Genomic DNA, 10,235 nt, shown 5'->3' on the forward strand with positions numbered 1-10,235 from the left:
TCTATCTATCTATCTATCTATCTATCTATCTATCTATCGTTCTGTCGTTCTGTCTATCTATCTATCTATCTATCTATCTATCTATCTGTCTGTCTGTCTGTCTGTCTGTCTACCGTTCTGTCGTTCTATCTATCTATCTATCTATCTATCATTCTATCTATCGTTCTGTCGTTCTGTCTATCTATCTATCTACCGTTCTGTGTATCTATCTATCTATCTATCTATCGTTCTATCGTTCTATCTATCTATCTATCTATCGTTCTATCGTTCTATCTATCTATCTATCTATCGTTCTATCGTTCTATCTATCTATCTATCTATCGTTCTATCGTTCTATCTATCTATCTATCTATCGTTCTATCGTTCTATCTATCTATCTATCTATCGTTCTATCGTTCTATCTATCTATCTATCTATCGTTCTATCGTTCTATCTATCTATCTATCTATCGTTCTATCGTTCTATCTATCTATCTATCTATCGTTCTATCGTTCTATCTATCTATCTATCTATCGTTCTATCGTTCTATCTATCTATCTATCTATCGTTCTATCGTTCTATCTATCTATCTATCTATCGTTCTATCTATCGTTCTGTCGTTCTGTCTATCTATCGATCTACCGTTCTGTCGTTCTATCTATCTATCTATCTATCTATCTATTTGTCGTTCTGTTGTTCTGTCTATCTATCTGTCTATCTATCTATCTATCTACCCATTCTGTCGTTCTGTCAATCTATCTATCTACCGTTCTGTCATTCTATCTATCTATCTATCTATCTATCGTTCTATCTATCGTTCTGTCGTTCTGACTATCTATCTATCTACCGTTCTGTCATTCTATCTATTTATCTATCTATCTATCTATCTATCTGTCGTTCTGTCGTTTCTCTATCGTTCTGTCTATCTATCTATCTATCTATCTATCTATCTATCGATCTATCTATCGTTCTATCTATCGTTCTATCTATCGTTCTATCTATCGTTCTATCTATCGTTCTATCTATCGTTCTATCTATCGTTCTATCTATCGTTCTATCTATCGTTCTATCTATCGTTCTATCTATCGTTCTATCTATCGTTCTATCTATCGTTCTATCTATCGTTCTATCTATCGTTCTGTCTATCTATCTATCTGCCTGCCTGCCGCTCGCTCTCTCTCTCTCTCTCCCTCCCTCCCTCTGTTTATTTATCTAGCTTTCTTTCTATCTATCATTTGTTCTGTGTATCGCTCTATCATTCTGTCTAATCCTATGAAACGAAACTATTTTTTACTACAATATTTTCATTTTTCACACTCAGGTCCACTCACAGTGTCATTACCAAATACAGTTTAGAAGGAGTCTCAAAGGTTTCCTCCAAAGACACAATATTTTCATGATTTATTCTGAGAAGAAATCACAGGAACAAACAAAAACAAAAGATTTCTGTAAAATTTCACTGTACTTTAATAACCAAGAAAATGTAACCAAAAAGTCATGCAATTTAATCAATCTGTTTTTTTTATTAAATCACTGACCTGCGTAATACTGCAGTCTCATTCTCCAGCATGGGTTCTTTTCCCTTTAGCGCTCTCTTGCGGATGCACTTGACAGCCACAAGCTTCTGAGTGCATCTGTGCTGAGCCACTCGAACCTCAGAGAACGAGCCCCTGAGACATTATACATTTATATTATTTATAATTCAGCTGTAATGAGTTTTGTTCTAAATTAATGGCTAATTATAAGTTTGTGTGCCATGGGCACGTTGTGAATAATAACTCCAAGTCTCCAGAGTCGTCTTAATAATATTTTCTGCTTCTAGTCGACAAGTCTTTAAATGTGTTTAGTAAATCAAAATGTCAAAATCTACTCTGAAGTCATTACGTGTTCAGAATACTTTTAAATATTGAATATATGAAAACTCACTCTCCAAGTTTTTCTTTCAGCTCATAAACAGCATTTATGTCATCTTTCTTCCGAAGATCTCTCAATAGAGGCATCGTAACGCAGGGTAAGTGTGATCTGCGTACTACATACACAAACACACACAACACTAATATGAGCATGCAAATAAGTACCCAAATCATCAGCACATTCATTTGAAGCCCGAAGCAACATATTTTGCTTGCCCTCTACAGCAACAGGCACTCAAGAAAATGCTTTTCAATACATGCATATGCCAAATTCTGATTCCTTTTGGAGATTTCAGTGACTAGCAATGAGTTTTGACAGATTTTCTTTTGATGGGAAAACAGTTTCAAACACTCTCCCTGATGTTTGATTTTCTTTGAAATAAAAAGGCACTATTAGCACAACTTCATATTTTTACCAAAAACGCCTCTCTTTTGACATGCAGATAACTAGTGCAATTATACAGGCATGGTTGTGCTTGACATATCTACACATGAAGGAATATTCATCATTGAAATGAGATCAATAATCAGTGATATTCTCCCCAAAACACCCTTTAGAAAAGAGATCTAAGCAAAAGCTCAATTACCTGCTGATTGCTGCTGTGAAAATCTGGAAGGCAACCGTTTCTGTTCACGTCACCAAACTCCCAACAGCCTCTCTGCTCTCTCTTTAATCGAAAATCACATTCATTTTACACTGATGACCTTGAACGCCCACATGCTTTACAGAGGAAAAGTGACTTTTGAAAGAGATAAAGGACAACAGGAGAGCAGGCACAGAAAGCAGAGAGAAAGTGATCAAGAAAAATAGAGTGATGGAGATGGAGAGAGAGAAAAAGAGGGTTGGCCGAACAACAACAGGTCTCTTAAGACTGGTTCAGACTTCCTCAAATGTATTGCTTGAATGCATGATAAGGACAGATGGACATTGTCTCCAAGACGTATCTGATGCCATCTGCTCGTTGCACATTAAATAAGCATTCTTCATCATAACAGTCAGGCTTTGCTGAACTGAAAGACAGCCTCTGTCTCTGTTTACATTATTGAGGCTGTTTTTGGTAGCGCTCCCGCAGATCCTGAGCTCTCGCAGCTCTCCTTGTACGGGCACATGGGGTTTCCACTCAAGTATTAGCATTCCACCCGTCTGCCCTGTGAACACTGTACACACACAAACACACACACACACAAACCCTGCACAATGCTGACTGTCTCACCTACTGTGTGTTTTGGCCTTTATATCTGCTGTCTAACAAGGTATTAAAGGTAAATAGATGAAATGTGACTTGACATTAGTCATACATATGATACTGAAACATTACATAAGGCCTTTACAAAACAACAAATCATGTGCAAACACAATATTCTATGCATTATTAGACAATATTGATCAAATCTGTTGGAAATTGATGTGATGAATAATTACAGCGATGAACTGTAAAACTTTACCTTTGAAGTTTTTATAAGCTACAAACCATTGTAAAATGCTGCTCTTGTTGATTAACATTGCAGCAAAGTAATTTGTATTTCTCTTTCACCACTACCAAATATGTTGTAATAAAGAATGACCACTAGAGGGAAGCCTTGATTAACTTTAATTCCAAAATAAAGAGCCCAACAACTATATAGAGAAAATTTAGTGTCTCTCTGTAAAGTGTTTTATAATAAATACTATATAAATTACTATGTAAGTAGTAGTTTTTGAGTGTATGTATTTTATAATGAATATATATAATGTTGCATTTGCATATGTTTTCTCCGAAGTGCTTTGTAAACATTATTATTTGGTGCAATTTATTTATTTATATTTATTACAAACGTTTTATAAATATTTTATCAAATTTACAAAAAATACATAAATACATAACATTTTGATAGATAGGTAGATTTAGAACAAACATTTCTGAACATTGTTTAGTAATATTTTATTACCGTAAATATATACTATTTATATATGAATTTCTAATTTCTCTCATGCATATATTCATTTTATATTTTTATATGTATTATTTTTGTACATTATTATAATTGTTTTTAATAAAAATAATATTTATCATTAATATTCGTTTATTATTATTTACTATTATTTATTTTTTGTAAATTTTTTATTACATGTTGCATTTGCATATATTTGTTTTTTGTAAAGTGTTATGTAAACATGATTATTATTTAAATTTGCGCTATTTCAACAATTTTTTAATTTATTTATTTTATTTTTTTTATCAGAGTGAAGATGAGGGGAGTAAAACATGAACAGGTTAGGACCATGACAGCCCAGACTCGAAACAACATCTCCCACATGAATATAACTCAACATATTGAACAATACACATCCTCTACAACTCCAAGGTAAATTTACAGTGTTGTTCTCCGGGGGGCTAGAAAACCCTGTTTGCTATTATACGTCTCGCTGTAATGTCACACATTAAATCTTTAAATTTATTATTCATTTAAATCTTTAGTTGGTGATGCTTGTTGTGTCATCATTCTTGTACTGTATAGATTTCACCGTGTTGAAGCAACTTAACCTTAGAACTGAACTTTATGTCCAGAGTCCACAGGAAGCAGCAGCTCTGGCATTTGAAATGCTTTTAGTCTTGCGAGATACTGCACAAGATGTTCGTGATCCCTGCCAGTTACTGTACAAATATGCTTTTGAATATTAACACAGTGATGCTATAACTGGCAGCTGTGTATGAATGTGATAAAATGTTCTCAAGAACCTGTTTACTTTTCTCTAATTTACCTGCAAAAAAAAAGTAAAAAAATCCTAGATTTACCTGCAAAAAAAAAAACTACTTAAAATAACTTTTTTTCATTAATTACATTAGCTGTGTATGAATGTGATAAAATGTTCTCAAGAACCTGTTTACTTTTCTCTAATTTACCTGCAAAAAAAAAGTAAAAAAATCCTAGATTTACCTGCAAAAAAAAAAAACTACTTAAAATAACTTTTTTTCATTAATTACATTTTTTTTTTAAAAATAATTTTGTAATTATTTTTCCAGTTTCACACTGACTTTTTTTTATCCATTTGGCTTAATCATTTGGGTTTTATTATTATTATTATTATTATTATTACTTGTTTTTTGGGGATTAATAATCACTATTTAATATATTTTAAATATATCTTAAATATAAAAAAATCTTAAATATAATTTCTAAATCAAGTCTTAAATAACAGAATGACATACTCTTTAGTTTTGCAAGTGCATTTAACAGTCAAAACTGCAGGGCTTTTAATGGTCTACAGTTTATCAATTAGTTAAAAAAACACACTACCGTTCAAAAGTTTGGGGTGAGTACATTTTTTTTAATTGTTTTTGAGTGTCTCAATACAGTAAAATACAGTAAAAAAAAAAATTCTGTTTTGAATATATTTTAAGATGTAATTCATTCCTCTGATGCAAAGCTGAATTTTCAGCAGCCATTACTCCAGTCTTCAGTGTCACATGATCCTTCAGAAATCATGCTGATCTGCTGCTCAAGAAACTTCTGGTTCTGGGTCAAAAGAGTTCACCCTTAAGTCTCTATTATTCTGGTACCTCTTTTCATTTTTATTAATAATAGTTTTAATAATATTAGCTAGGCCTGTCACGCTAACAACTTTTTGTTGTGCGATATATTGCCCCAGAAATAATTGCGAGAAGCGATATTATTGTCATTTTAAAGACCATTTTATGCCACTGAATATATAATCATAATGTAACAGCATAATAATTCAAGAAGGCCTACACACTTCCAAATGACAACAAACTTTTACTTTTTAAGAATATTTAGATGATGGAAATTAAGTATCAAAATATTAGATCCCTTAAAAAACCTGAATAAATACTAAATAAACATTTTCTAACAAAAAGTGCAAAGTAACAAGTAGAAAAAAGAAAAATGCACAAAGAATTTGTATGGAGATTTTTCCATCTACAGATTTTTCCCTGACCTTCTTTTCTCTGTAAATTAAGTGTGCACTGTATTGCTAAAAAAACACAATCCCTACTTAGCAGTCAGATGTCCGTATGCACAAAGGCATATCTGCAGATTAAACTTTGTTTGTAGATGCATTTTTTACATTTGAACTAGCACCTCGGGACTACACCGCGTTATGTACGAGAAGCTGCAAAAGACACAGGCGCAAGTGGAATGCAAAAAAAAAACATGGTGACATTAATTTTTAAGTAAATGTAATGGGCGATATATTGCGTCACCAAAAATTATTGAGGTCATGTACATATATTGTGCGATAAGTCGATATATTGATTATTGCGACAGGCCTAATATTAGCCTAATAAATTATTTCTCATAGGACTTCATATTCTTTGAACGCTTCTGCTCTCTTAAAACTGGACAAAGTAATGGAATTGGCAATAAAGAATAACTCCTCTGTTACAGGGTCTCATGTTATCCAAATTCTGCATCTGCTGGTGGTTTTCTCTCCTTGGTCAAGCTAACTGTCTTCACGGTCACCCTCTGACCAATGACAGACAGGGGGAGTGTTCAGGAAACCTGACATTTTTTGCTTTTTTAGTTGGACAGAAAATCAATGCACTTCAGATTACATTTAAGAGAATCCAGTGAGTATATCATGTTGTTTATCGCTGGATCATTGATACAGAAATGGCTTAGTGCCACAAGTAAAACTAATATTATGAGTCCAGTTCAAGGCAGGAGATACTATTTACAGGAAATGTGATTACAGAAATGTCTGGAAAGGTCAGATCGAAACTTATAAGAGAAGTGAAAAGTTGTTCCTGTGAAAGTCTGCTAGTAAACAACATCTTACGCTGTAGGATAAATGAGCCTCTGTGTGCTGTTCAGGGCGTGACGGTACGGCTGTGAATGGTCGTATTGATTTTTGTGCCAGTCCTTATCTGTGGCATACTAAACTTGTGACCTAAATAGGAGTAAGTTGTACCCCCACCTGTTTACTTTTATAAAGTAACACCGTGAACTGCAGCCAATAAAGTGTTTCCTGAGCTGCAATTGCAAAATGATATGAACCCTTTATGCAAATGAGTCTTGACTAGGAGTAAATATGTCTGATGTGTTTTGATAACCTTATTAACTTTGACCCACATTGTCTCAATGCCTATATGAATATGTGAATTGTACACTGGCACTATTTTTGTGTGTCTGGCATATTGTGACATGTGATTTTCCCAGACGTGACCTGAGAGTTAGTCACAAAGAGAAGTCCTCCAATATGGTTATCATTCCATATACACTACATTTTAAAAGTTTGAGGTCTGTAATTTTAATGCTTCTGAAAGAAGAGTCTTATGCTCACCAAGGCTGCATTTTTTTATTTAAAAAATACAGTAAAAACTGTAATATTGTGAAATATTATTGCAGTTTAAATGAACTGTTTTCTATTGTAATATATTTTAAAATATAATTTATTTTTGTGATGCAAAGCTGAATTTTCAGCAGCCATTACTCCAGTCTTCAGTGTCACATGGTCCTTCAGAAATCATTCTGATTTTCATGATTTAAATGAATAGAAAGTTTAGAAATTCAAAAGAACATTTTTTAAAATAGAAATCTTTTGTAAGAATATACAGTAAATGTCTTCACTGTCACTATTAATGCATCCTTACTGAATAATATTATTCATTTCTTTCAGAAAAAGAAACCTTACTGACCCCAAACCTTTGACTGGTAACGTGTAAAAGATAAAACGTCTATCACGGTTGAGTTGTTTGATCATTATTCCAGCAGTATCATCATACTCTACACTGTTTAATCAGCAAGTGTGTCAAAGTCTGAGCTGGTAGAAGGGTGGGGGGGTGATAGTTATGCTCGGGTTATGACTCCACACAGCTGCTATTTCTAAGGCGCTATAAAAAAGGGTCATAACCTTGCAAGGCAGCTGCTCTTGAAGTCATGGGGTCTATTCTAAACTAAACTTAAATTGATAGAAACGTGAAAGTGCAATCGTAGTAGTGTTCACCCGCAGTTTTGGGGGTAACGCATTACAAGTAATGCGAGTTACGTAATCAGATTACTTTTTTCAAGTCCGTGCCTGAAGGCCCCAAATCAGGTTAGCTTACACCATTCAGCTTTAAGAAAGACTTCTTTGCGATCATTTCTTCTTCTTTTTTTTTTTTTTTGGTCTGATAAGGGACTCTCAAATGTTTCTCAAATAGAACTGAGTGCTTTTGCGTGAATGTTAAGCCCAGTTCTGTCTGATCTATATTGCAGCATCAAAAGTTGAATCGGCTTTAAAATGTGGCCTGGTGAACAGATCATTTTGCAGTTATTTGCAGTTAAAAAATTGTGGAAGTGAACCAATATCAATGACATAATTTGCATCTACACTGTGAAAAATTATTTTAAGATTATTGGAATGCGGTTTTACAAGAAAATACCATTTTAGTTTTTCTACTTCAAACTTTCATGTTTAATTCAATGTATTAATTGTCGTTTGTTTGTAATTGGGAAATTTGCTAGCAATTTTTTTTCAATGCACTGCATGAGCGAGCACAGACATTTTTAACACTGTAAAAAAAAAGTTGACCTAACTTGAAAAAATAAGGCAACCTATCGCAGTCAACTTGTTAAGTTAACTCAGCAACCGACAACTTAAAACCTTTAGTTCATTTAATGAATAAAAGTCAGTCTACTGAGTGTTAAAAGATCTGTCAGAGCAACCAAAGATTTTTTAGCATTTAGCAATGCTAATCTTTTTTTAACAATCCTCTTTCTTTTAGATTTTTGTTTATTTTCAAAGCCTTCTACATAATATAGGTAGTATTTGCCTCTTAAAACTAAAGGCAAACATTTATGCTGATAGACAATGTATTAAACAATTTGCAATGAGATGCACATATATAGTAATTTAGCACACGATTCTCAACCATGGTGAGGATCAACAAATTTTAAATGAGTAAAAATATGAACTCTGATCCACATGACAGCTGACTGACAGTGACAACAGCAGCAGCATAAACAAAGCCAGTAAAATTGAAAACAATGATAATATTTTAATAATAATTGACATTAAATATTTTCGTAAATATTCATGTGTCAGACTCTGTTCCGTGTTTTGTGTGTGTTTTGCTTCCTATGTTTCCTTTTGTCCTTATTTGGTCTTCTTGTTCCGTTTCCCTGATTAGATTTATTTGTCCCAGGTGTTTCCAATGTTCATTATGTCATTGATTTCAGGTGTTTTTCATTGTGTCCCTCCTCTAGTCCTGTATTTAATGGTTTCCTGTTTTTTGTTCGCTGTCCGGTATTGTGAATGTCTGTTGATGTCTAATGCCTTTGCTACGTGTGTTTTCCTGGTTCCCTTGATATAATTAAAATCCCCTTATTGATGTACTCCTGGTCTCCTCGTTCCTCGCTCCGCGCTCCCTCACAGTAGCACTGTGACAGAATACCGGACCAAAACAGTAAGCGGCACTCTCCAGCCCGCCGGCCGTTCCTCAGTCAAGCCCGCCGACGGCGGCTCTCTCCAGCCCGCCGGCCGCGCCGATGTCTAGCTCGCCAGCCGCGGCATTCTCAAGCCCACCAGCCGCCGCTGACCCAAGCCCGCCAGCCACCTTATTCACCCGTAATCAGAAAAGGAGGAAGAGGAGAAATGGATGGCTCAGGGCCCTCTTCCTTGCCCGAGTGCGCCCCCCCCAGAGCTCGCTCCAGTGTCGGCTCCAGCCCCCGAATCCAGCCCAAAGAGGGCTCCTGTTCCCGAGTTTAGCCCAGTGAGGGCTCCAGTCCCTGAGTTTAGCCCAGAGAAGGCTCCAGTCCCCGAGTGTAGCACAGAAAGGGCTCCAGTTCCCATGTCGTGCCCAAGGAGGGCCACTGTTCCCAAGTTAGGCCTACGGAGGGCCTCTAAAGACGATATTCTCACCAAGGATTTTTTTTTGGGGGGGGTAGTATGGGTTCATCCGTAGTGGCGAGGCCAAGGCCAAGGAGGCCGTCCGGCCATGGCATCCTGAGTTTCCCAGCTGTAGTGGCCGGGCCGAGTGGTGAGGCCAAAGCCACGGAGGCCGTCCAGCCATGGTCTTCTGAGTTCCCTGCTCCACCGTGGCCTCCTGAACTGTCTGATCCGCCATGGCCTTCTGAGCTGCCTGCTCCGCCATGGCTCCTCGAGCTGCCTGCTCTGCCAGGGATCCCCAAGCTCCCTTTTCCGCCATGGTCTCCTGAACTGTATGCTCCGCCATGGCCTCCTGAACTGCCTGCTCCGCCATGGCTTCCTAGTCTGCCTGCTCTGCCATGGCACCCTGGACTGCCTGATCCGCCCTGGAGGTTATCCCCGTGTCCCAGTCCTGCACCAGCCTCCAGGGCGCCCACCCCTGTCAGAGTAATGTCAGACTCTGTTCCGTGTTTTGTGTGTGTTTTGCTTCCTATGTT

The 10,235-nt window shown here is 36.3% G+C and overlaps 1 protein-coding gene across 1 annotated transcript in view; it reads right to left on the reverse strand.

The window, feature by feature from the left end:
• Positions 1-1,979, reverse strand: part of LOC107743135 (calcium/calmodulin-dependent protein kinase type 1B-like) — a 9,050-nt gene extending 7,071 nt beyond the window's left edge. Inside the window, exons 1-3 of the mRNA XM_016556258.1 lie at positions 1,906-1,979; positions 1,518-1,649; positions 1,311-1,385 (exon numbers count right to left, since the gene is read on the reverse strand). Coding sequence (XP_016411744.1) covers positions 1,311-1,385; positions 1,518-1,649; positions 1,906-1,979 — 281 coding nt within the window. The remainder of the gene's footprint in view (positions 1-1,310; positions 1,386-1,517; positions 1,650-1,905) is intronic.
• Positions 1,980-10,235: the final 8,256 nt, after the last annotated feature.

This window comes from Sinocyclocheilus rhinocerous, unplaced genomic scaffold (assembly GCF_001515625.1).
Source record: "Sinocyclocheilus rhinocerous isolate Xijiao unplaced genomic scaffold, SAMN03320098_v1.1 scaffold797, whole genome shotgun sequence".
NCBI lineage: Eukaryota > Metazoa > Chordata > Actinopteri > Cypriniformes > Cyprinidae > Sinocyclocheilus > Sinocyclocheilus rhinocerous.